This window comes from Lutjanus erythropterus, chromosome 21 (assembly GCF_056507025.1).
Source record: "Lutjanus erythropterus isolate fLutEry1 chromosome 21, fLutEry1.hap2, whole genome shotgun sequence".
NCBI classification, from domain to species: Eukaryota; Metazoa; Chordata; class Actinopteri; order Lutjaniformes; family Lutjanidae; genus Lutjanus; species Lutjanus erythropterus.
The window spans coordinates 7,957,504-7,984,764 of record NC_139337.1 but is presented as its reverse complement, the minus strand read 5'-3'; the positions used below and the strand labels follow the sequence as shown (position 1 = coordinate 7,984,764).

The 27,261-nt window shown below is 40.7% G+C and overlaps 1 protein-coding gene across 1 annotated transcript in view; it reads right to left on the bottom strand.

Annotated features, from left to right (window-relative positions):
• Positions 1-2,149: 2,149 nt before the first annotated feature.
• mkxa (mohawk homeobox a) overlaps positions 2,150-27,261 on the bottom strand; it is a 36,582-nt gene continuing 11,470 nt past the window's right edge. The window contains exons 5-7 of the mRNA XM_084710315.1: positions 25,263-25,628; positions 3,871-3,904; positions 2,150-3,741 (exon numbers count right to left, since the gene is read on the bottom strand). Of these exons, the coding sequence (XP_084566441.1) occupies positions 3,534-3,741; positions 3,871-3,904; positions 25,263-25,628 (608 nt within the window). The 3' untranslated portion in view covers positions 2,150-3,533. The remainder of the gene's footprint in view (positions 3,742-3,870; positions 3,905-25,262; positions 25,629-27,261) is intronic.

The window sequence follows — 27,261 nt, the reverse complement described above, 5'->3', positions numbered from 1 at the left end:
TGCCACCAAAATCTTGTAAAATGTTCCTTAAAAAAAGAATAAAACACATGATGCTTTTCATTTCTTTCAGAGGTTTATTCATTGCTTTGACCAAGAAACAACTGTTTTTATAAAAGAAATTTTACATGAGAGCAACAAGGAGATATGCATTTGGTCATTGGATTGAAAATCCAGTCTCTATCAAAACAAACAAAAAAAAAAATTCTCAATTTATATAACTTAACAATAAAAAAACAAACTATGGTCACCACTTTTCTTTGTTTTTACAAAGTCCGTAATAATAATTTATAGGCTTTAATACATACCGTAGCTTTCCATTTGTCAGCATGGTTGTGGTATCAGGGCTTGTGCTGGAGAAAGGCGTGTACAGTACCAAAGTGTTGGCCGTGGAAAATCCTTTGTTAGCACTCGTAGTGTCGTTGTTGGGCAGTGACTGCAGGTAGGAACAACAAAGGCTGCTCTGTTGTCTCTGAAACCTCCTTCCCTCGCTCCTTCTCTTCCCAGTGAGCGGGTATCGTGTGAGGTGTGAGGGTCGCGAGCGGTCCAGAGGTTCAGAGGTGCGATTAGAAACACAAGGAGCCGGCCCGGCACTACCCCGCAGCTACCCTGCCTGGATCAGGTGTATAAAAAACACATGTGGGAGCCCACAACCCCCACCACATAAGCAAATAGTGCCTGGGGATTGGCTAGTGCGATTGATTTCATTATGCTTCCATAGGCACGCTAACGGGAATAATATAGGGTTGTCCTTCATTTATTTTCCTTCTCTTCACCTTTATGTAAAAACACACCCATCCTTTAGTTCTCAATGGAGGCTGTGTGTTTTCTGATTCAAGAACTGTAAGTGCAGCTTCTTTTTTTTTTTAACAGTTTGCACATTCAAGACATAAAAAAGGTCAAAAAGTCACTTTGTGCAGCTTCACTCCCTCTCAAAGTCCTTGACCATGAGCACAGTCTGGGTTGTCCAACAAAATAAAAAAAAAAACTGCACAATTTTATGAAGGAGTGTACATTTTGACACACATAAACAGTACCTTGAAGATATACATAAAATTAAAAAGTCAGCACAGAGAGCCAACTTCAGTTTCTCCCACAAGTCCAACTTGATTTCCCCCTGCTTGTGAACTTGGCATCATTCACCGCAAACGTTTATAACATATGTACCATACATAAAGGAGATTTTTTCCATCAGGTGACAAAAAAAACTTTAAATTGGACTTTTCACCTCAAAATACACATTTCCCCCTGGGGTTTAGTGCTATTAATCCATTTTGATTTTTTTTAGGTGTGAGTTGCAGAATTTGGAGTTATTGGCCATTTCTCTCCAATATAATGGGACTAAATGGTACTCGGCTTGTGGTGCTCAAAGCAGCAAAAAATATTTGAATTTGAAAAATTCAAAACCAGAGAATCCATCTTGCCAGACTTCAAGTTATTCGTTTGTGTCCTCATTAAAAGTGGTGCAGACAATCAGCATCCTACGAGAGACTACCGGCAGCTGTGGGTGTGGTATTAGGTGTGACAACAGCAAGACGCATCCACTGAAATGATAAGGTTAGCATAGATACTGTGATAGCATCAGTTATATCAGAACTGGAGAGTATTTCTTCACTGAAAGAAGAGCAAAGAATGGCACTGAAGGTTTTTTACCAATGGAAAAAATGTTTTCGCTTTTCTCTCCACCATTTTATCTGATTGGTTGAAGTTAAACATTGTTAGACATGATAGACAGATGGTTCATGCCAAGTGTTTTTTTTGAAAGTGCATGCCCTTTTCCAAACTGTTCCTAAGGACGACTTCCAGATGTAACAAACATCTGGCGTGTCAGGTTACTTTCTTTTTAGTAGAAAAGAAAGTAATTCCAGTAGATTCTAAAGTAGTTCTGGTAGATTCTACTGCAGTAAGAAAGTAGTTGCTACATGAAACTGCTAAACAAGTCTGTGGATCATCGTGAGCGACCAGTCATGATTGTTGGAAAGAGACACTGGTTTTGAATTTTTAGATTTTTCAAATTTTTTTTTTTGTTTTTGGTTCTTTGAGCCTCACAAGCTGAGTGCCATTTAGTTCCATTATACTGGAGAGAAGGAAGACATTTCTACAGCTGACATCTCCAAAACTCTGCAACTCACACCAAAAAAAAAGGAATCTAGGCGGATAAACAGCACTGCAGGCCAGGAGAAAAAATTGTATTTTTGCTTTTGGGGTGAACTGATCCTTTAATGCCATATGGTTACATAAAACCAAGTACAAAGTTTTGATCAGAAACAAAACAACCACACATATACAGACTGACAATAACAGATACTTTCAACACTTGCTTGGTCGACAAATAGATAATACTGGAATGTATTTTTGAAGACTGACAAAAAAAAAAATAAAGCAAGGGGGAGAAAGTCAAACTTTTAAGTCTATCCCCTGGCTTCTTGTAAACAGCAATTTGAAAGTAATGCTAAACAGCTGAGAGGGCCGAGGATCAAACATCTGGGGGGAGCTGGTGGTGGCTTTTCTTTTGCGTTCACTCCAGACTATCTTGTTCTGAGCACAAATACGTGAAAAGGCAACACCATCCACATAAAACATTGATAATGCAAAGCAAAAACATCCCTTTTAGGTCATGGCATTCTTCTGTTAGAACAGATACTGCACTGAACTGTGGATCTACGTGGGTGAACGTGATTTCATTAGGGCCCAGCTGAGCGTTTGTGCACGTTTCATCAACTAGATAAGAAAGGAATCTTTCGCTGGTTAATGAAATCCAAGGCTGAGATGTGGACAAGGTGGAGAACGTTGGCTTCTTATCGATCTGCGGCTCACGTGAGGGCATTTTATCTACGTATGCAAGAGTTATTGTTGGCCTGCCAGCAGCGAGAGGCCAGCTGAGACAAAACAGTGTTCAGTTTACAGTCAAAATGAAGGCTCCAGTCAAAACAAGAACAGTGCCTTCAGGGTATTACCGCTGGGTGTGTATCTGTGTGCTATTTGAGTTCATCAATGCCTCGTATGGTGAGCTCATTCAGTCCTTAAGGCACAGGATGTAGGGGGGAGTTTTCATTCACAAATCTTGAATCAAATATTCCTTCATAAATTCCGAAGAGGCACCTCAATATCTGTACTTTTGCATTGACCACAGTCGGTGAGTTATTCGTCTAAATAACAAAGGCACTTTGGCAAAAATACAAATTTCGTAGCATAAAAAAAAGAAGAAATAAAAAAATCAGACTCATCAAAAATAAGTTAACATTACAAAAGTGTCTTGTTTTAGGAAATACTGTAGTGAAACTATCGTCAACGCTTGTCTGTTGCACATCAACCCAGCAAAGAAAAATGATGGTCAAGGCCTCTTTTGCACTTTACACCAATAACAACCAAAAAGAATGAGTTCTCTTTTTGTTTCCTTGCCTCAAACACCCCCTCCTCCCTTAAACAACTGTTCTCTTTTCTCTCAACAGGGGAGTTTATTTGGACTCTGGCGAGCTCGCTGAAACAGGAATGTTTGCTGGTTTGCATAGAGAGATGGGAGCATGACGTCAGGGCTAGTATTTCTGCATCAGCGGCACTTTAACAGTCTTGATCTCTGCTATATGGGAGGACTTCTGGATGATGCAGCTGGTGGTCCCGGAGGCGCTGTCCTTCCCCTGCGCCAAATTGGTCAAGGCCATGGCGGCGTTGATCTCCCTCCAGTACGTCTCGTCTTTGCCCTTCACCCTCTCCTTCTGCGCAGCGCCGACGCCACTGCTGCCACTGATGATTGCAAAACATGCGCAGGAAAGAACAAAACAGACAGCAGGGAGTTAGAGGTCAAGTTCAGCTTGTAATGAATGAAAATAGGGGATTTGATCTGCGCTGCGAGGTAAGAGAAAGTCCACTCACTTGTCACATTTACTTGATCCATGGTCTGTGGTTTCTGAAAGCACAAGAGGAAAAAAAACGGTTAATTTTGCAGAGTTCTCCAGGGTCAATGAGGATTTATTGAAATCTAGCTGAACGTGCAGGCTCAGGAGGAGTGTGTGTGCGTGGTTTGTATGTGTACACCCTGTCCAGTGCAAACATGTGTTGCTCTGTTTTCTCTCTTCACTCAGATGCTGGACGAAAAGGACGTTTTGCAAGAAGCCGTCAAGAAACAAGGTGACTAATAGGATCGAGTTGAAAGATGTTTCTTATGACTCATAAACTCCATTCTCTAATATTTTGTTCGAAAACAAATGGGCCCCGGCCAACGTAATTGAGTTGTCTGAGGAAATCAGATTGAAAATGACTGAGCGTAAAAGATTTGAGTGGGAATGAAAAGGCAGCAAGTGAGTCAGTGAGAGAAAGATGGATGTCTACTCGCTTTTTTTTTTTCTCTTCAAATGGGAGCAATCTCTGTCTCATATGTAAAACATTAGCGGGGAATAGCAAAGTCATTAAACAATGAAACCAAACTTCTCTTCAGGGCAACCAGCGTGTTTACTTCAGAGAAAGACCATGTGCTCGTTGTGTGTGTGTATGTGTGTGTTGGGGGGGGGGTTAATTTGTGTGTGTGTTTGAGCTGAACCTGTCTTCTGTCTTTGGTCCAGCTTTAGGTAAGTTCTGCCCAGCAGTGAATATGATGACACAGGCTTGGCGTTTCATGAGGCATTAAAAGAGAGCAGAGCATCTGGATTTCCTGGCTGCGCAGCCTCCAGGCGCTTTCTTTAAGTTGACTAAACAAACAGCTAAAGCCCTTTGAGCTTTTAAGAAGTTCAGTCTTGACCAGGTATAGATGACTGGCTGACTTCAGGATGTTCAAAAGAGGGAAAATTCTCTTGAAATTTCCATTTAGTCTAAAGGTAACAAAAAGTTCGTCTAGGGGATCATTGATGCTAATGTTAAATACGCGTATGGATTCAGACGGAGGCTTCTGACCCTACTCTGCAATTTTGTTCATATTACTCCACATTTTCTGAGAGCTTATGGATATGGACGAAACACATCAGTACCTTTGGTTGCAGGTGGAGTAGCAGTGTATCCAATAGTTCAAGCGAGACACAACCACAGGACATAACAAAGAAGTTTTACAAATGCTAAAGAATTAGAAATGATGTTCATTGCTTAATAAAAATGGTTGAACATAATTCTCCGCCCACATGTTGCAATACATTAAATGGCCACACAGACCACCACCATCTACGATGCTTTTTTTGTCTCTTTCTCAAGACCTTACTACAACTTCCCTGAGCATCATCATGCTTTTGACTCTTCCTCTCCTTCTTTGGGGTAACTCTCAGCGGTGCCCTCTAGTTTTGCATAACATCCCTGCAAACACACAAAAACAAGTATGTGGGCAGTGAAACGGATGTATCCAGTTTTGTACGTAAAGGGGGCATAGATTAACTTTAACCTTGGTCCTTGGCTCAACAATGAGTGCAGTCATACACTGTTAGAAATAAAGGTACTAACTAGAACCATAAAACGTTCTTTGGCTTGTCCCCATAGGAGAACCCTTTTTGGTTCCTGTTTCATTTAGAACCATTTAAAGATTTAAACACAAAGGGTTATACCTAGAACCATTTGTGAAAGGTTTCCCTATTCAAGGTTCTACAGAGAACCTTTATATGGGTAATGCTTCCATTCAATACCCTCCCTCTGGGTGCTAACAAGAACCCACAAAATCAGTTTTACTAAGAAGCATAACATTTCAAAGGCTTTATGTACAGCCCATCCAGAGGGTTCTACTGGGAGACGTTTAATATTGTGGTTAAAAAGAACCCTTAATGAAAACATTTTCAGCAATCCTCAAAGAACTCATTGTTTCAAAAAGTTTATTTTTTGGAACAAAAAGGGTTCTTAATGGGACCTTCAGTCTTACAAAGTTCCCCTGACATACTCTTTCTTAAACAAAGGATGCCTCATAATCAAAGCAAATGGTTCTGGGTAAAACAGAATCTTTCTGGAACCCTTACTTCTAAGAGTGTACGTGCACAAGGACCCTGGTTATGATCAGGTTTTTGGAGTACCCTAATTATTTTTGCATAAATGTAAATGTCATATCCTGGTTTCAGCAACCTGGAAAAATCCTTATGAGTCTTGAGAAACCTGGACATGCCAGCTGAAGTACTCTGAGAGGAACCAGGATAATGTGGAATTATCCTGAATTCCGAACATTCTTTGCTGGTACAGAACAGAATGGTTGAGATGGTGTGAGACCAAGAAACCTGGATACTGTTAGAATCATGTATACAGGGTTGTGACCAGCCTGGTTTGTCATCTTCCATGTAAACATCATATCCTGAATAAGAATCAAAACCAGGATAGGACTCAAAACAGGACGCTAGTGTGCATCTAAACACATACAATCAGTTCCTTCTCTCTGGCACTGACTTTTTTATTCACCCTCCCAGTTGTTCCACCACAAACACATCACCCAGGGACAACCAGTCTCCTGCACCCCCAATGCCACATTTCCCAGTAAAGCAAATGTCTAAACCTGAGGTGCCGTTTTAACGAGACTTGCCTTGTGCCACCGTCACCGCAACATAGCAGTCGACGGGCGTTCCTGAGCGTTCCCTCCTGCTAATGAAAATCTGCACCCTTCATTTTCGCTGGAATTTCATTCCCATGATAGTTAGAAGGGACTGGAAAAGGTTGCGCGAGGACACTGTGTTTGAGGTTTAGCATCGTCGCAGACAGCCACAGAGACGGACAGCCAAACTCCTGGGGCGTCGGAGAAAGCACACACAAGGTTTTACCGTTCTGCTTTGTCACCTCTAACCTCGCCAAAGCCCTCTATAGACTTTCCAAAGATCTGGATCCAGTGTTCAAGCCTAATTATTCCCAACGCCTCGCTCTGTTCCTCCCTTGTTTTCCAAAAATGTTCCCATGTAGCGTGACCCATGCTGACAGTACCGGGTTCGCAAGGCCCCGGGGTAATATGGGCCTGATTATGAAATTTCCTGTAGTTTTCCCGTTCACTCTGTAATAGGTGTATTCCACAGAGAGAGATAGACTTCACTCTCCACAGTTTTCCTCTCTTGATGGTTCTTAGACAGAAGAGAGGAATGTGTACGCACGTGTGCGAGGGAGATGAGGACATGATAACCCAGAAGTACAAACCACAGAATGAGATTTTAGGTTTTAGTGCGTCAAAGCGTTCCAACAAAATCCTCACATTCTCGTCTGGCCACAACTCCCTGCTGTCCTATCTTTCCCTCTGCACTTATCTTGCTTTATCAGCGTGTCCCTTTCCCTTTATTGATATTCCTCAGGTCCCTCATCCTCTGTCCTCTACTTGTTCACCCCTTGCTGCAGAGATTTGCTGTTATACACCCTGATCCAGGTACTCGAGACTGACCACTCTCGTTCAGCCCAGCCAAAACAAATGCGATGTTTCCCGTCTATGTTTTAATAAAGGCGGACTCTGTGCTATGTCTTCTTCCACATTTTCAAAAGTTGTTTTTGAAAGCCTGTGATATTATCCATCTCTTCTTCATCTCCTGTTTTTTTCTTATCCTCTATTTTTCAGCCATTTTTTTAAACTTGTGAAGGCACCCTCTGCACTCCATCTCCATCTACACACTTGATTGTTGCCAGTCCTCAAAAGCAGATTGGCCCTGATTAAAAAATATGCGCCAATCTCCATAATCGCAGCTCTGTAATTACAGGCCAATTACACCGTTTTCATGTGTTGTTTATGTATTAGCTCAGTGTTTACTGCTGCGCATAGATTGGTTGGTGACAGCAGCAAGAAGGTCAATAGCAGCGATATCAAAGACCAACAGCATGCGCAAGAAAGTGTCTCTTCTTGAGTTGTGAAGTCACTGTGGGCTGTGAAGTGCGGTGTGTGAGTCTTTCCATCCACCACTTTAAGTGTTTCCAGTGTATGTGAGGCAGCCACTGTCCAGATGCTCTGTTCAGAACATACAAAACAGTGTTCTCTGAAAGTGAGAAATGTGTATCCAAAGCTGAATAAGGCCACCCTGAACCCCAGGACCCCCCTTGGACTAGGCACCAGTTCCATCCCTTTAGGAACCCTGGACCCCAGGATCTGGAAATCCACCACTGCACACAAAAACTCTATTTCCAGAGCTCTGTGCCTAAAACATCTCAAACTAAGATTTTTTAAAACAAGAGCAGAGCCAAAGACTCAATAAATCGCCAATAAATCACGGAGGACCTTTTATTATTTTCTTATTCTTTTTTCCTTGTTTTTTCTAGTTTTTTGCTTTACTACTCTGCTACTGAACACTCAGTCCACTCCGCTGTTGCCTTTGGGCTCCACTGACAGTGGGGTTTCACGGACCGCCAAAGGGGAAAGCTAAGAAGTCTGATGGTTTCTGGCGGCATGCCGGAAGTCCAAAAATACTAGCTCACTTAACATCACCGCGGGGTAATGGAGGGAGAGCAAAAAGAGGGCAAAAAAAAAAAAAAAAAGCTTTGAGTAGCTTTAACAAAACTTGGTGAAAACGAGGGAAAACAAGCGAGGGCTGACAAATTAGAGAGGGAATGAGGTTACACCTGTTAAGACGACTGCAGAGGAGAGTGGTTGACTATCATCATTACCATCTGGTGCTGTTGTTAGCAACATACAACAATAAACAAGGCAGGCCCTGTTGCACAAACCCAGGGCTGGGCTGCATTAGGCAGACAAATAAACACAAACACACACACATGTTTTATGTGACATTTACGCATCAGGCTTTTAGTTGGTGGTCTTATCCAAAGTGTCAATCGTCGCGTCACCAAAAATCACTCATTGGCAAAAATTAGCATTCAGTGGCTTTACAATGTTCCAATGCCACAACCATGAAAACAACAAAATAAGTGTTTAAACCAACAAAACAGATAAGAGGAGGGACACGATTTTAAAGTAGTTTGACAATTTTGGCATTTCTTTTTGAGGATTAGAGACTGATACCATTAGCTATGCTTCCTTCCAAATGTATCACAATTTGTAACTGAATTTTGAGTAAATCTCCAAAAGTGACTGCAAATGAAGGCTTGTTTCCATCTACTACCGTCATGGAATTGGTTCATCAAGATAAACAGTCGGTACCGCCAATTCTCCACTTAGAAAACCATTACACCATTGCAGAAGAAGAGGGCACAACATGATGACGTAATTAAAAGAGCGCAAGTTGAACCCCTGACAGTACTAATTTATTTTGTATTTATTTTCATGTGTTAATGTGAGGAAGGTTCCATCAGATCTGTGTGGGGCAATCATAGATGTATTATAGAGCCATGGGAGCAACAATGAGACTTTGTAAATGTTCATGAAGTCAGAAGTTATTCAGAAAAAGTGTTTCCATCTGCCATGACAAAAAACATCTCAAGCAATTGTAAAAACTTATATGCAAAACTGAGGTAGTTTCTTCAAATTTGACTGTTTCCATCAACCTTTTCTAATACAATACATCAAATTACACATAAAAATATGATGAAAACAGGGCTACTGCCATGTATGTGCACTAATATCTGTAGCAAGCCAGAGGTCGATTATCTTAGCCTTAGCATAAAGACTAGAAGCAGGTTGAAACAGGTGGCCTGGCTCGCTCCAAATTTAAGAAATCTGCCTGGACAGTTTATCTCAACATTCATTCTGTTAACAAGTGGAAATATGATAACAAGTTGTGGTTTTACAGGGAATTACGTGCCAGGAGTTATGCAACCAGTGCAGTATCCAGGAAGCTAATGCACCTGGTTGCCAGTTACCAAGAACTGAAGCAATCCTGCTTCCAGCATATTCTCCCACCTCTAGCTCCATAGTTAATGAAGATATATGAGAGTGGTATTAGTCATCTCATCTCGTCAGGGCCATTTATTCATTTTTTCCAGAGCTCTACAGCCTTATGAGTTACTATAACCTGTTATCACTACACCAAAGTTATACAGTTAGATCAATTAGATGACTGACCTGAGTCCATCAAATGATTAAGACCATGACATGTGGTTGAAAGCCACAGAAAAAGCTAGTAAGTGATTCTTGAGTTAAGATTAGTTTGTCAAATATTAAGAAAACCTAATGGTCATAACTAATTCACATTACATTTTCTCATAGATCAGTTATAACCCATTAAGAATAACTGAATTACCAGGTTGTGAAAAATCTGCTTTGCTTGTGAGTCATAATAATAATCATCATAATAACACTCACAATATTAAGGGTATTATTTCTAATGAACCATCAATTTTTCGTCTTAAATTAAATGTTAAATGTTAATAAGAGGTAATAAAGCATGATAAGGAAGTCATTAGTGTTATCAGTTATCAGAAAAAAATAGTAGGTCAACAATTATAAATGTTACAATGTCATTAATAAAATCCACCAAGTTTACAGCTGTACATGTAAAAGATGATGTAACTTCAATTATTTATATAGAAGACAGCTATAAAGATCAAGTAAACGGTGCTGGACGAGAATAAGCAGCGGCCAGAGTCCTTTTTATACATCTGGCAACTCAAAGAGGTTTCACAAAAATCACTAAAATAACTAATATATAAAGTAAATATAAAAGTATGAGTATGAGGTATGAGCAAATTATGTATTAAACCCTTTATAAAGGAAAGAGCGTGGTATCAAAAAGTTGTGTGTCACTGGGCAGAAGGTGAAATGCGTTGACTTTGACCGGAATGAGGAGATTATTCCACCACTGGAGAAATAGTTGGAAACACACACACACAAATCCAAACTCAATTGTTGAAGTAAGGAAATGAGCTAAGCTGATTTCCTCTTAAGCACCTGATGAGAACCAGAGTGGCGTTGCAGACTCGACAATCTGCTCGCCGCTGACCTGTGCAACCACAGCGCAGGTCAGGATGAGAACAGAGCATCGTGTCATTATGCGGCTCCTTTGATTTCTCGGGCAGCCAGTCAAGGCCTGAGGATGAGTCAGGACTTACTGTCACCACAGGTGAGTCATAGCTCTGCAGTGGACAGAAAACGTACCATCCTGCAGCCACACTTTGCCTCCAGCGAAGCCTCTGTCATGAAGATTACCGGATACAAAGTCACATTCTAATTACTGCAGACATGTGACTGCGTGGATCGGTTTCTTTTAGCCAAGTGTTTTTGGTTCCAACCATAAAGCAGATGACGAACGCTTCAGGCAACTTATGGCGACGTCTCCTGATGCTATCTTTGATTTGACACCGACCCAAGCCACAGTCTTGAATGTGAGGTGCGACACAGGGCGATCACTCATGGTTCTGAGCTTCCAGATCTATCTTTTAATGATCTGTACATTTTATAATGTCAGGAATAGTCTGTAAATGAACTAAGAGATGCCTTGGCGCTCCTCTGCCTTGCGCTCTGCCAACGCTACTTTTATATTACCCCTCCCAGCCATCTCTCTCCCTGTCTTTCTCTTTATGTCTCAATGGGTGGTGAATGTCTGAGCCCGAGGCTACAAAGAACCAAACTGTCAATTCCACTCAGTTAGCCAAAGACATCATACACGGCGTGAATTTAATGCCTTCTCCGTTTGCCCTGACAACACTTTCATCACTTAAAAAAATATTGAATAATTAGCTCTTTCACTATTAAACTGAACATACACAGTGACAGAGCCAGACAGATACTGAGCCGCTGCCCAAAAATGACTCCCCCATCATCCACTGCACTTCTTTTTCTGTGTTGGCTTTTTTTCCACGTCTGCCCGGCAGATGACACACTGGTGTGGCTGCGGTCGGGGCAGATAACCAAGATCCAGCAATGAGGATTACGCTTTGTGTCTTCTCGCTAGATGAGGAAATAATAACAGTGTTTCAGATGTTTAAGCGCTGCCAGGTTGTCATTGTGTTTACGAGTGCCAGTAAACAGAGTGTAATCAGAGGCCCCCGTAAATCAGCCAAAATGAGCAGAGCGTCTCGACGAAGAAGTAAATATGTTGTCATGGCAAGCGTGTGAGTGTCTTCTGTGTGTGTTTGTGTGTTTGTAACTGCCAGGGGTGTCACGGACAAACAAAAAAAAAGGAACCAACAGGCTTGTCCTGAAAAGAGATCAGGAACTCTTTACCAGCACAATATAGTGTGACGTATACGTGTTACAAGCTGCATGTCTGTTTACTGCCTGTCAACGTTATAGTAACGTTACCTTCACCAACAAACAAAGTTAGTCACTTCACTTTTCATTGTTAGCTGAAATTAGGGTTGTATTAGGGCTGTCACAATTTTAAAATTAAATCAAAATGAGCTTTCACTTTCAATAGTCAAACACAAAAGTAGAATCAGCATTTCTTCCAGTATTTCTTTTCCTTTCCATCCCCACTTCTTGAGGTGGCCGGCATGCATCTGAAAAAAACAACACTTCAAAGATGATGCAGTCTGGCTGTTATAACACACTTGTTGCCACACTGTCTTTACAGTCTCTTTTAAAACCAGAATTTGAAAATGTACATGACAGTTGTTATGGCATAAAACCAATTATCTGTTGATCTTTGCAAGCCAAGACTCAATAGTCTAACAATAAAAGAGCTGCTGATGCAACAAACAAGTTTGAATGGAAAAATGTATTCAAATTCTGACCATTAAATCAAAAGTCAAATTTGTATATAGTGTTTTTGAGCAATTTAATAATCACTTCAGTGACTTAAGTAACTGTTAAGTAACAATATTAGTTTGCTAACTAGCATCATCATCTTCATTCAGATGCGACCGAAACAAAATAAAACTCAACAAAAATAACTTGGCTCACCTCTTCATTGCTCCAACAATCCCTAACTCTGGTTTGGTCAAGACAAATTCTTAGTACATTGCATTAGATGTGGAAATATGATCAGAAGAAGAGAGAGAGAGTGAGGTCAGACATCAGAGGAGCAGCTGGGAGAAACAGCGCATAGAGCCAGAATATTTTCACATCTAATGCTTAGACTTAAGGATTTATTTAGACCAAACCTGAACTGGCTGATTGTTGGAGGAGTGAAAAGACGAGCCAAGATGTTTTTGGTGAGTTTTACTTTGCTCTGTTGAGTTAGAGTGAAGATGATGATGCTAGCTAGCTAGCTAATGCTGCAAACTGTTATCTAGGACACTGAGTTGAATGTGTAACAATGTGTACCTAGCTAACTGTGAAAAGTAACAAAGTTTGTAGGCGAAGGTAACATTACTACTGAAAGTTGCAGGAATGGGTCCTAAAATCTAGAAATGAGTCAAGAGGTTTTTAAAATGTCAGTCTAAATGTGTCTAAATGAGACTACAGTGGTTGTTGCAGATATTAAACGTCATGCCAAACACTTGTAACCAGGCGACCATGGTGTAGTTTGTTCGCTTTTTACTCCTAGCAATTGCATTTACACTGAAAATCACAAAAGTGAAGATTATCTTAACAACGTTTTTAAGTATCATAAACTTTTGTTCCCCACTGACCTTAGTTTCTGCACTAAATCAAAATCCTATGAAATAAACATTGGCTTTTTGTGGAGCAAGCCAGGGCGATGCTATCTTCCGGGTTGGCCTACAAAAATACATCAATCTTGCAGCTCTCTGTAGGATTGACAGGAAGTGAACAGACACACGGCTCGTAACACGGATACACGTCACACTACACAGTGCGAGCAGAGAACTGGGATTTGGCGTGACAACAGATGATCACATGAAGATTGAAGAAGAGACGGTGATAGCATCAGAGGATCAGAGCGCTCATACTTCAGATGCTGACTTCATGACAACAGGGACACATCGCTGGAGTATCGACACCCCTGATTATGACCAGATGAGCCTGTTATCACTGCTTTTTGACACAACAGGTACAAAGGAGACAAAACAGGGATGACTCATCCCTGCCTGACCACTTCATCACAGGTTTCTCGGTAACATCCTCTGGGATGTTGTTTTGTGGTGCACAAAAAACACACATTAGGGGAAAAAAAGGCGAAACCACGAGTAAACATTATTCGGATTTTTAAGTGTTTTCGTGTGCTCAAAAATATCCTTTTTTTTGGGAGCTGGAGGCCAAATGATATGTTTGTGCTGCACTCACTGCATCATTATGTTGCAATTCTTCACAGTGGTAGGTTGAACTGCTCTCTCACACTCTTCGGGGATTTCTGTGTATGTGTGTGTGTCCTTGCTAGGTCACACCTCTGCTCTCTCATTAAACCTTCCTCTGCTCTCCTCCATCCCGTGGGAACACACAATGGTAGCCTATTGTTCTAGACACGGCTCGGTTTTTAAAATGGAAACAATTTGTGTTTTATGCAGACCAGGGCAGTGCGGCTCGGTTTCCCTGACTAGGCAGGCAGCTGTGTTTTCTGAATCTGATGACCTGATCGTGTGTGTGTGTGTGTGTGTGTGTGTGTGTGTGTGTGTGTGTGTGTGTGTGTGTGTGTGGGTCCCAAAGAGCCTTGGCGTGCTGATGATTTAAAAACGATCAGGTTGAGAGGGCTCATTATTCTGCGCTCTTCCAGTTCTATGTTAGGGAGTTGCATATAAACAGTGTCTGTGCCGATGTTTGTCTGTTAACACTTCTCCGCAGGATGACGGCTAGAATGAACACTGTCTCAGTCTGCCGCTGTCTTCTCTGTTTGCCTCGCACCCAGCCTCTGTTTAGTGGTCGGAAGCCAATATCCCAGCTTCCCAATGACAGAGGTTCACCATCAGGGTTTCTCTTCTTCCCCTCTGTCTCTCTCAGTCTTTTTATCCACCTTTCCACTCACATGAAGCTGCACCACAGCTCAGTGCCAGGATTATACCTCACCTCTGCCAACTCCTAGTCGTTCCCACCATTAGACCAGCCACACCCTGAAGGACACTTCAACTTAACAGCCTTTCACATACATCACTGGAGAGTCCACATTGTGGAGAAAGACTGCAAATATGATTTTGAAAGTTTTTATTTGATGTAAGGCTCTTATTTTGACACATAAGCACTCACAAAGCATCAAATATGGCAGATTGGTCAGCGCCCCTACACTTCAAACTATGGTGCTGTAGATACCCCTGTAGCGTCATTTCAAAGTCCAGAGACATGATTGAGTGAAAAGAGCAAAAAAGTGTGTGTGTGTGTGTGTGTGTGTGTGTGTGTGTGTGTGTGTGTGTGTGTGTGTGTGTGTGTGTGTGTGCATACGGAGGAGGTGGGGTGGATGGATGGGTCAAACAAACGCAGGACTTTCACACAGGAGACTGGGGTTTATGTCCGGAATCAAAGTGCCAGCATCAACTGCTTTTTAACTTAGGTAACATAGATAATTTACATGATATATGTACTGTGAGTTATGTTAACTTATGTAAATTACATTATGTAGATTAACTTACATAACTAATAAGGATGTAAATCACAAGTTTCATCATAATGCGATATTAAATTGATTTTTGTTTTGGGACAATGATACAATATTTGCAAATATCACAAACTCTGCAATGCTAAGATTTAGATTTAATTCAGTTCAGATGCCTGTGTTCAATATTGTGTGTCCAACACATTCAGTAACATTTTGTCAGCTCACAAAAAGCAACTCTATAATTTGACAGTTTTATGACTGAACTCTTCCAGATATTTATGACACGGACATTACATGGAATTTTCAAAATAAAGGTATCATCTTAAAGATGATGATATACTGTAAATCGATATTTTCACTTTGCACCAGAAATACTGGACTCGATATATTTATCCAGATCAATGTATCGTTACACCCCCTAGCACCTAACATACTTATTTTTACCTGAACCATGATCTTTTCCTAAACTAAGTACCTTTGTGCCTTTACTTTGAAATTCTGCCTGTATGTTGCATGTTTATAATACTGATGTTAGAGGGTAACTACAGTGTCATAGTTTGAAGCATAGGGCCACCGACCAAACTGCCATATTTGACAAACTGAGAGTGAGATTGTGTTGTAGATGTATATGGGTAAGTGTATCTTGTGAAAGCCTAATTATATTAGAAAGTCATGCACACACACACCAACATACTTATACATACAACTATGTTTGTGCTGCTACACTAAGCTTATTGTTTACCTAATCCTTACCCTTTGCATCACTCCGATTATCTGCAATAAACAGTAAGTCCTCATTCTAAGCTGACTTAAAGGGTCAATTCATCAAAATTACACAACCACACATTTTCAACCTGCCCCTGTAGCAACATAGAGCAACTCAGATAGTTTAGATATTGGCTTCTGACATTTCCTCCTCCACTTATACAACGGAATTTCATTTGTGGTGCTCATTCAATTGAAAAATTACAATTGAAAATATGTCTTTGTCTTTAAAAACAATGTCCCTGTCACTCTAGATAATCTACAGACCTTAGTGTCTCTAGCAGTGGTTCCCAAAGCATACGGGGGTACCTTAAGGACAAGAGCATGGGTACCAGTTGTCACTCGCCTGCAAGATCTGCTCAGGGTCCTGAATTTACTAATGACAGGCACATTATGATTGGCTGTAAGTCAGAAAGTACGGATGCTGTGTACAAAGGAACAGAACTCATGGCACAAAGTGTCGTTTAAGTGCTGTAATGTTAATTTGAGCAATTTATTTTGTAAAGGACAATATTCTTTCAAGTATGATTAGTTAGCCAGTTAGCTAACGTTAGCTAGCAAACTAAGACCAAAGATAGCTCTCAATCAAATATTATGTTGATAACTTAAGCTTAAATTTTAGTGACTACTGTCACTTGTAAGCTTTAATTTTGTAGGCCATTAGAATATCTGTGAAAATATATGTTCTTGTTCTTCATATGGCCACAACCACAGCTCGTTTGTGACTTACAGCCACTCATAATGTGTTGGTTATCTGTGAACACATGACCCAGAGCAGATGTCAGATCTGGTACCTTCAACAGAATGACTAGTCTGCAAGGAAAAGATGCAATACTTTAAATAATCTAGAGAGCTAAATAAAACACAGCATGATGTCATGTGTGCACTTTCTATCCTTGAAAAACTATATTCTTGTCAATTTACTTTGAACAAAAAAAATAAGGAATGCATTTAGCCACTTAGCATACTTTATTTCCACTCATTATTTCAGTTTCAACGTTTGTCTGCAAATCTGCACAGCAACATGTACAAAACCACTCACTTCATTATTTTCCAAAATTTCCGACAATAAGCCACTATAATTTCCATTAATGCTGATGTTCATGTATGTCACATACTTTACGTCAGTCTTGTTTTGTTAGTCCCCTAAAATAAATTTTTGAAGTAGTTTGGGGAGCACTAGTACTCCAATTCAACTGCAGTCGTCTAACAGAGAAAACAGCTGGCAGTCTGATCCAGTATGACGGATTCTGGCAAAACATCTTGTTGTTGATTTTTTCAAATTAAATCCTTTGAGAAGAACAAATAAAATTCTAATCATCTCCATTGCACTGGCAGAAGTTTCAGAGCACATATTCAATGGAAAACTGTCCACATGGCCAGACACCACTACTGTAGGGGTAAGTGCAAAAATATGAACAAAATATGAAAAATATGAACGTGAACTTGCTGAACAATTGGCCTCGCTGTCAACTCTGTGAAGGCACCATTAATGCTGAAATGTACATACAGGTTTTGTCTTCCTTATGTCAGCAAGACAATGCCAAGACACATTCTACATGTGCTGCAATACAAGAATTCATAGTAAAAGAGTTCAGATACCAGACTGGTGTGCCTGCAGTCTAGGCCTGTCTCCAATTGAAAATGTGCGGTGCATTATAAAGCACACAATACAACAACAGAGAGCACTTTAAGTTGTATGTCAAGCAAGAGTGGGAAAGAATTTAACATTCAGCACTGAGTTTTCTTAAAAGAAAAGATGATGTAACACAGTGGTAAACATGCCCCTATCCTAGATTTTTTGGAACATGTTGCAGACATCACATTCAATATGAGTGTATATTCACAAAGAACAATAAAGTTAATCAGCTGGACATTAAATGCCTTGTCTTTGTACTGTCAGTCAAATAAAAGTTTTTGTTGATTATTGCATTCTGTTTCCATTTGTATTGTACACAATGTCCCAACTTTTTTGGTGTATCTTTATGAGAGGAAATACAAGAACACACACATCTCAGTTCTTCCGACCACAGCCTCTGTGTCTTAGTCACTGCCACCGTGCTGTCTTTCTTCTCCCAACAGGCCACTGCTGGAGAAACTCAACTCGAGATCTGGGATGGAACAAGTGCCTCCCTCTCCTCCTCTCATCCCTTCCACATTGAATCCTAAAGCCCAACCTGAACCCAGCAAGTCTTGGCAAAAGCCGCTGCCTTGGAACAACATCCCCCATAACCCCCTCCTCTCTCTGTCTTCCCTCTCTCCTTTCCTATGAAACTGTGGAAAGAGCAAATCGTAGCCAGTCTATCCACCTCTCCGGATTCCAAAGATGAGGAGTTCTCATCCATCACTGTCCGGGAGTGGCTCATTGTCACCGAGCGGCCCCGTGTCCAGCATTGTCTTTTCTGTTGCGCTGTGGCCTACAGTAAATTCCAGCGCCTCTCATCAGTCAGCGAACGTCACATCAGAGTCTTAAATCAGACACAACAGCCACCATCCCTCAACAACGCCACTGCATAAGTCATCACAATTGAGTTTCTCTTTGAAGAGGAAACAAGAGAGACGTTAATGGTAAAGGAAGTCCAGTTAAGTATATCTTGTTAGTCAGAAATATGAAAACAGCCATGATAGAAATCTTTTTTTTATCGTGAACAACCATCGGATCTTTCTACCATTCTACCCCAAGACAAGAAATCCAAACATTCCTTTTTTTTTCCACATTAAGATTACTTTTCTTCCATTCACCTGGACGACTCCAGAGCTCCTTAAGTGCCACTGAACTCTCCAGGATTCAATAACTGTCTGGCACTCGCTGTGACCTCATTTAAAAGGACCTCAGCGGCTGCCGTCAAACACTGCTGTTTTCATTGAACACGTTACTAAGAAAACTATGTGTTGAACAGCACCTGACTTAGAAATAAGTCACTTTATATTTATACTGGTTGATGTGGAATGCGATCAACAGTAATAACAGTCACGAATAAATAATTAGGCTACTTTGGCCGTTTGAACAAATTCTGGTTGTGGCCATTGTAAATATTCATGTTCCCCTCAGAATAAATTTTAATCACTGCGGTAATCCCTTAACTTTTCACGTATTGCCGTTATAAGGTCAAATAATCAATTTGTTCAATACTTTGGTGTATGACCAAAAATTTATGAAAGAAAAAGGTCACTCAGAGAGTGCAGACCTGTGCCAGGGCCAATATTTCAGTCTTTTATGATATGCAAATCTTCTACTGCAGACAAATTCAGTTCATTTTGCCACAGACAGTTTGACAATACTGCTACAATTTACCTAGCTTGTAATGTCAACAGAAGTTAAAAATAATTTGTGTGTCCGCCCTGTCATTCAGACAATTTTATGGGTTTTTCCTTGGCCCGCGCAACACACTTCCACCAAGTTTCATGAAAATCAGGCCAGTAGTTTTTCCATAATGCTGCTGACATACAAACAAACTGAACAAAACATAACATCCGAGGTGGAGGAAACTTCTGATTTATAATCAGCCTTATGAACTTTGTGTTAAGTGCCAATTAGCAAAAATTAAAATTCAACATGCTAAATTTATATGGTGAACAGTTAAAAAAAATCATACTTGCTAAACACTAGCATTTTACATTGACATTCAGTGTACATTAGCATGCATCAGCAATTAGCTAGATAGATATAATGAACTATCAGTCCAATGAGAGTTAGTTGCCTGGCATATACACCAAAAAAGTTTTCCAGCATCCAACCTCCCCACTGAAGATGTGCAGTAGAGTTTCCCCTCTTGCCCCCCACCCATGAGTTCCTGCTCAGCCCATAGATTTTACATGGTGGTGACATCACAGATTTTCAGGTTTCAGATTTCAGGTGTTTGGAGAATTTTTCACTGCAATACCATGAATGGCCACCAGGAAAAAACTGGTGGCAACGCCTTGTCAAGTTCATATTATACATCTCTACTGTAGCCTCACGAATCCATTAGCATGAGTGTCGGTCTTAATCTTGATACATTATTGAGGGAGTAGCGTGTAGCCCATGCAAAACACACCAATCACAGTAGCAGCATGGTTGTAGGGTTCCTCAACTCAAATGTTCAACAACCTTTTTTGAATGTAATAGAAGCAGATTGCACTCTGCTAGTGATGCTTAAAGCACCAAAACATGTTTGAAAAACGCAACAGCAAAATCTCTGTCCAGAAATCATGACCCACTTACTCAAGATGATCCACAGACCTTGTTTTGAACAGTTTCATGTAGGAACTACTTTCTTACTACAGATCTACACCCGCCAACTGGATCACCATGCGGGAGGAAGCGTGCATCTACTCATGGATGAGAGGCTCACGCTCATGATGAAGATAAATGTCATTGTCCTCAGCTAAGCTGTAACATTAGCACCACTGGGCTAACTAGCATGGTGATACGGTTGCATGTTTTTTTTTTGGCGTTATGAGCATCACAAGCTAAGTGCCATCTAGTTCCATTATATTTAACAGAAGGCAGACATCTCTACTGTCGATAGCTCCAAATCTCTGCAACTCACACCAGAACAATCTAGATGGATGTAGCCCTCCAGGTCAGAAAAAAGTATTTTTTTATTTTGTTAACTGTCCTTTTTAACAGATGCACTTTTGAAAGAGGCACATAAAAATCAAATTATTGGAAACTCGCTGGTGGCCACAGTCTTGCTTTCAGTTATCTGTACTTTTCCACATCAATAGAAGCATTGGCAAGCGTTCCACATCCACCATCAGGCTACTGCACTTAGCTGTATCCAGAGTCCATAAAGGAGGGAACCTGAGAAAACGTACCACTGTCAGCCTCATGTAAAATGTCTGACCAAGATCTCTCCGTCTCCGTCCGCAGAAACGTTGCGAGTTATTTGGCGTATAATGATCTATATGATATCGGACGGGGCGAAATCTGGTACGAAGCAAGAAGAAAAACATTGAGCCAGATTCCTGCCATTTAATATCCCATTAAAGGGTAATTTGGCATGAAACCCCTGGCATGTGCGATGGAATTCTACTGCTCCTTGTGTTCAATGAAATTCCCCACAGGCTTTGGACTGTAGGTGTGTGTGCGTGTGGGTGTTTGTACTGGATGTGTGTGTGTGTATGTGCTTGTATGAGGCCAGTGAATGGTACATGAGTGTGTGTGTGTCAAGCCAGCAGAAGTGTAGTTTTCCACTGGGGTAAATCTACACTCTCCATCTCCTGCCACGTCTGACTGCCCTCTGTAGTCACAGATAACACTGTGGGCTCAACGACAGCCAACTGGCCCACTAATGGACTTTTAGCCAATGGGATGATGGTTGCCAGGCACGCCACTTTCACTTTGACCAATCAAAATTGTTTTACAGGCAGGAATTCGGCAAAAGAATGTGACAAAAGACACCGTTTGTGCTCTTTCTTTCAAGTTCAAATTCTTCTCCTCCCTACAGACTGAAAATGTCAGACGTTTTGTCATTGTCAAAAACAGAGTAGGGGGAAAATTCAGCGAGCTTAAACCTGATTTATTTTGACTTTTTGTCTCTGTACACCTGATATAAGCACAGATTTATGTGAAATCTGCTACTCAGGGAAACATTTTTCTCTTATAAAAACACAATAAACCTATTTGTAAAAGAGGAATGTGTTCACTGCAAAAATATCTGGAATGTGCAGCCACGGGAGAAAGAGCGACAGAGGAAATGATGCAAACCCGAGCTTAAAATGATTTCTCTCTGCCTCCCTCTTTCATTTGCTCTGTCCGCGTCGGCGAGATCAGATGTGGAATTAAAATTTCATTTTCTCGACTTTTCTTTGTTGCGTTTGTTCAAGCGGGCGATCGGATCGGGAGGGCCCCAGCAGGTGTTCGATCCCATGAGTCAACACCGCCTCGGAGAACTTTCCATGTGCGGATTCAAAAGCTTCTCTTGCATGTAACAGAGTAACACTTCTGTAAAGGTGCCAGAGCCCGAGAAATCCAAGAGGGAAACGTCAGCGCCAAGAAATTATATTAACCATAGAGATAAAATAGTTACTCTCTATTAAAAACAGCAGGCCAGCCAGGTGAATTAATCCCTTTTTTGGGATTTCTCTTATTAAAGTCTGGTACAGAGGGAGTTATAAGTCTCACTTGGTCTATCCATCTCTTTCTTTCCTTCTCCATCTGTGTGTCCCAGCAGGTGCTTCAATGTGAAAAAAGCCTGATGTTCATTCAGGTCACAGGGTTTCAAGTTTTTCGATCAGGAGGACTGTAACCGTCGCGGCCGGTGATGCATTTCATGCAAACCCCACACGCGCCCCCACCCTCCTTCACGCTCAGATAATATGAAACACATTTGTCCAGGAGAGGAGCTCTGAATGAAGCACAATAAAAAATCTGCTCTTCCTCGCACAAAGCCCCCCCCCCCCAAAAAACTTCTGTCACTCCCATCACCTACACCTTCAAATCCGCCCCCTCCGGGTCCTGTCCGTGCTCGACGCAAAGTGAAAACATTACTATTGGTTGTGAAGTCCGCCTGAACAAAGGGCCAGTGTTCTCAGCTGAAGAGGACAGATCTGACCTTGATTGTTCACAGCTCAGACGAGTGGCGAACTGAAGGCTTTGTAACATGCAGAGTTGTGTGATTTGCGAGGGCCTGACACTAAAATGACAGTTAGGAGAACACTAGCATCAATTACATCACTGTAAAACATTTAAAGCTGGTTCAACTTAAAAACATGAGATTCCCTGCTGCCTTAAAAACGTGAATCAACTTGAATAATTGGCTCAAAGTTGGCTCATGAGTTTTTAAAATGTAAAACAAAGCTGATCGACAACACATATCAGATTACATCATGTATTTTTCTCTTTAAATTACAAAAACCCTCAAACAATGCATGCACAAAAGCCTACCAATATACTAATGATGCGACTCTTGAAACTTAATTTAATAAATGAACATGCAGCAGTAGTTTAATTCTACTCATCACTTCAAATCAGAAGACTTTGTAAGTTACGAAATTTAAGTTGAATTAATGTGAAATTAATAAAACATTTTTATATTAAATTCGTGATGAAAAATTTGTTGATTCCACTCAATGTTTTACTATGACTACATCTCCAGCCGTAACAATTTTTAAGCCAAAATGTCAAACATCTGCTAGTTCCAACTTCTTAAATGTGAGGATTTGCTGCTTTTCTTCATCATTTGTGATAGTAAATGAAGAGTCTTTGAGTTTTAGATTAATGGTTGGAAAAAAAAAAAAAAAGCAGTTTGAAGACGTCGCTTTAGTGTCTGGTGATCGTGAAGAGCACATCTAATAACTTTAGGGCATTTTCTTGATTAAAAATAATCATCACATTAATTGACGCATGCATTTTTTTTCCCTTTCCCTACAAACGTCTCTCTAAAGAGTTTTAACTCCTCAAACAATGCCTTCTGGGAAGTGTATTAATATAGTAATGATGCATCTCCTGAAACTCAGTTTACTGAGTTAAGTGAAAACTCAGCTGTATTTTCATTCTACAGTCTTCAACTCAACTTAATAAATTACAAACTTTAAGTTGAATTAATGTGAAATTAATAAAACATATTCACATTAAGTTCATGATGAACTACTAGTTGATTGAACTAAATTCTTGTATGTTTATTTGGGGCTGTAACAGTTAGCTGGTTAATGGATTAGTCAGTCAAAAGAAAAATAGTAGCCAATTATTTTGATAATTGATAAACTGTTTTAATCATTTTTCAAGCAAAACTGTTTTTGTTTCAGGTTCTTAAATTATAAACAAAATGAATCAATTTATCATGAAAATAATCAGCACATTAATTGAAAATTAAAATACTTGTTGCCTTAATTATAGTTTACATCTGCTCACTTTGTTCCTCTTTGTAACTTTATTGATTGTGAAAAACGGACAGTGTTGAATCTAGGTTGTAATGAACTGCTGTACAACAAAGACGCCCTAAATAAATACACGTGTTAGTAATTAAGTCCTTAAGGCGACATTTTTTAAGGGATTACTTCCTTCTAGTAGGTGTCAAAATCCAGAAACAGAACATGTTGTGCTTTTGTCACATTATACCTGGGCAGAATCCCAAACAAACTCGTGGCCAAGGATGAATGTCTTTTTAAAATTCCTTTAGTTGCGAGAAAGAAAGCCATCATACAGAAGTGGCCGCAGACTAACCTGCCATCAGAGGACAACTGGACTGCTACTGTGAATGAATACGCTGTACAGAGAAACTGATCTTTAGTTAAAGATTACAATCTGAACAATATATAAAATATTGGAAAAAAATGACTATTATGGGATGTAACCTACAGTGTCTGTAATTGAAAAAACATGTTTTGTGCTAATGTTTCTGGCCCACACCAAACCTTGTTCTTTCTTTTTCTTGTTTTAACCTGAAAATATCAATAAAAAGAAAGTTCTAAAGAAAAAGAACAAATCGTTCAAAAAAACATCTGGACAAAAAGATAATAAACAGTAGCTTCATCTGCCGTCACCTCACTCTGGAATGTGTTTTTCGTTCTGTAGAAAAATTAATAACACACAATGACACAAAAGTGTGAATACCTCGAGCCTGAAAAGCAGCAGCAAAAATCTGAACATCAAGACATTCGACTTTGTTTTTCATGGCACTCGCTGCATGATCTATTTTCATCGTTACTTTCTTTAAAGGTGAAATGCACATCATCTAAAAAAAATCTTTTACGTATCGCGCACGCAGTCTCCCGGCCCGACACACAAAAACACAGCCTGTTTGCCTTGCCGCTGCGCTCCCAGCAGGACCTCATGGCAGGATCAAAGGCGTGCCAAACAGTAGTCTGAAAGTGAGCATGTTCCACATGGCCTTGTTGTGTCTGGCCTGCTAAAGCCTGGTCAGAGGAGCTGGCTGGGGGGAATTCCTTCTCTGCTCTGGCTGCAGTGGGTGAGAGGCGGCCAGTGTGAGTGTGTGAAGTGACAGTACGAGTACATGGGCTCCTCTGCAGTGTTTATGTCAGTGTGTGTTAGCGTGCTTCGCTTAAATCTAATAGAACATTTTTTCAAGGACTCAGCGCGCTCTTTGCTGCATCTCCACTTCAGCAGTCACAAGAATTACATTCAACAGTGTCATTAAATACCATATTAAGCGAAAGTAGGGAGGTGGAAGACAACAGTGCGAGCAGGCAGCAGCAGTGTAATGTAGAGAGAGGCTGGAGCGCGGGCAGAGAGGCAGACAGTTGGAAATAATGGACCAGCTGCAGGAATTAAAACAAAATGTGCAGATGGAGGGGACAAAAAAAGAACAAAAGTGAAGGATGTCGTGTGTGAGAGGGAGACTCTTGAAGGGAAAGAATGCAAGAAATGTGGCTCCTTACCAGCCCGATAAACAAAGTTCGCCTCAGCCTCAGAGGAGGACGGCGAGAGCAGCTCGTCGTCGTACTCGTTGGAGCTGAAGGAGCCGGAGTGGTTCCTCTTGCGAGCGTCCATGACGGCGTTGGCCACCATGACGTGGCGCAGCGAGTCGTTAAGGTAGCGGTGCAGCAGGCTGCTCTTGTATTTGGGTGGAGACACGTAGTCCTCGGCCAGTGAGGCGGCCTCGGCGGCTGAGCGCAGCCCCGCGCCCATACCCATGCCCATGGCCATGCCCACCATGGAGGAGCCCTCCTTCTTGATCACACTCTGGTACATGGGCTTGTTGAGCTCCTCTGGGCTGCTCTGTGTCCTCTGAGGGTTGTCACCGTCTGCACCAAAACATAAAAAAATGATTTGGATGCAATACAGAGATGCATTTTTCAAAGCAAAGTGCATCTCTCCTAGTTTATTTGCACTCATACTGGCATGTAAACTTCTTATTTTTTATGCCTCTGTGTGTTTTTGTCTCACTTGTAACTGAAGTACAAGATTTTTCAGACACATATGATTTGTATCTATATGTCAAACCATGTGTAATTCTTTGTAGATGAGTCAATGCTGTTTATAATTGTATACTTACTATTAAAATACACATTTTTCATGGTTAAAAGCATTCCCTGTAGATATCCATCTGTATACAGAACAAACTCCATTCAAATTTGAATGTTTTTTCATTTGTCAATATGTTCATTACTGATGACATGTACAGTTTATGAGTTAAATACTGTAATGCATTAAAGGAACATTGCATTCACAGACATTTTCTTCAGCAAATGTTTCTCCAGTTAAAAGCATTTCCTATGAGCCTCCATTATATTTATATCTCAGCACCTGTATACAGTTCAAACTTCATTTAAAATTTAAAATGTTCATTATTGCACACTGCTCAACTGTGATGTTCATTACGATGACACGTACAATTTAGAAGTTCAATATTATAATTTATTAGCATTCACACACATTTTCTTTAGTAAATACTTCTCCATTTAAAGCATTCTTCATCAGCATCCATTGTAATTATAGCTCAACACCTATATACTGTACAAATTTCATTTGAATTTTAAAATGCTCATTTTTGCACACTGATCAACTGTGAATATGTTCATTATGATGACATGTATAGTTTGTGAGTTAAATATTGTAATGCATTAGCAATCACAGATTTTCTTCAGGTACTTCTCCAGTTAAATGCATTTCTGTGTATTGCATGTTCATCCCCACTGACTCAGAGTCTAGTTATTCTGAGCAAATCTTGAATCTAAATACCAGGGCAGTGGGATTTTAACCTGGCGCTCCTGCCCTCCTGTTGGCATCGCCTCAAGAGCAGAAAGCCCAGCCGAGACTTAAGACGCATTACCAAACCATAACGGATGGTAGTCTATTTCCTCTCCATCAAGCGCACATTGCCCCGCTATTCCCCTGCAGAAATAAATAATTTCCAGGGTGCTCTGCAGCCGAAGAGATTGAATTAAAGCGCAGGTCCCTACCTGATGAAAGAAACGGAGGGGAAAGATAAAACACCATACTGAAAAACCAGATATCCTCTGGCAGGAGGGAAATCAGGGAGAAGTTCACTCTAGTTACTGTCCCTGCCAAGACTGTAATTTTGTAATTTGGGAGGTTGGACATTTGATTCAGTCTGGGCCAAATTAAAATTATAGCTCCCACATATCAGAAACACATGGAGGTAGCGTACTTGCACTCCTTTGCCTGTGCTGTCTGAGGTAGAATTCAGCGAGCGCGTCAGCATCTCCAAGCGACAATAAATCTGACCTGTCAGTATAATCCCATGACAGCGTCCTTTTACATCAAGGTCTGCCACCTTTTTGAATAAAACTTCCTTTTCTTTCTTTTTTTTTATTCCTTTTTCCATTCTCACACCTACATGACAGCGTGTCCATGCAGAAAACAGCATTTTCTCTCTTGGACGTGCTACTGTAGCTGCAAAACAAGCTGGACCAT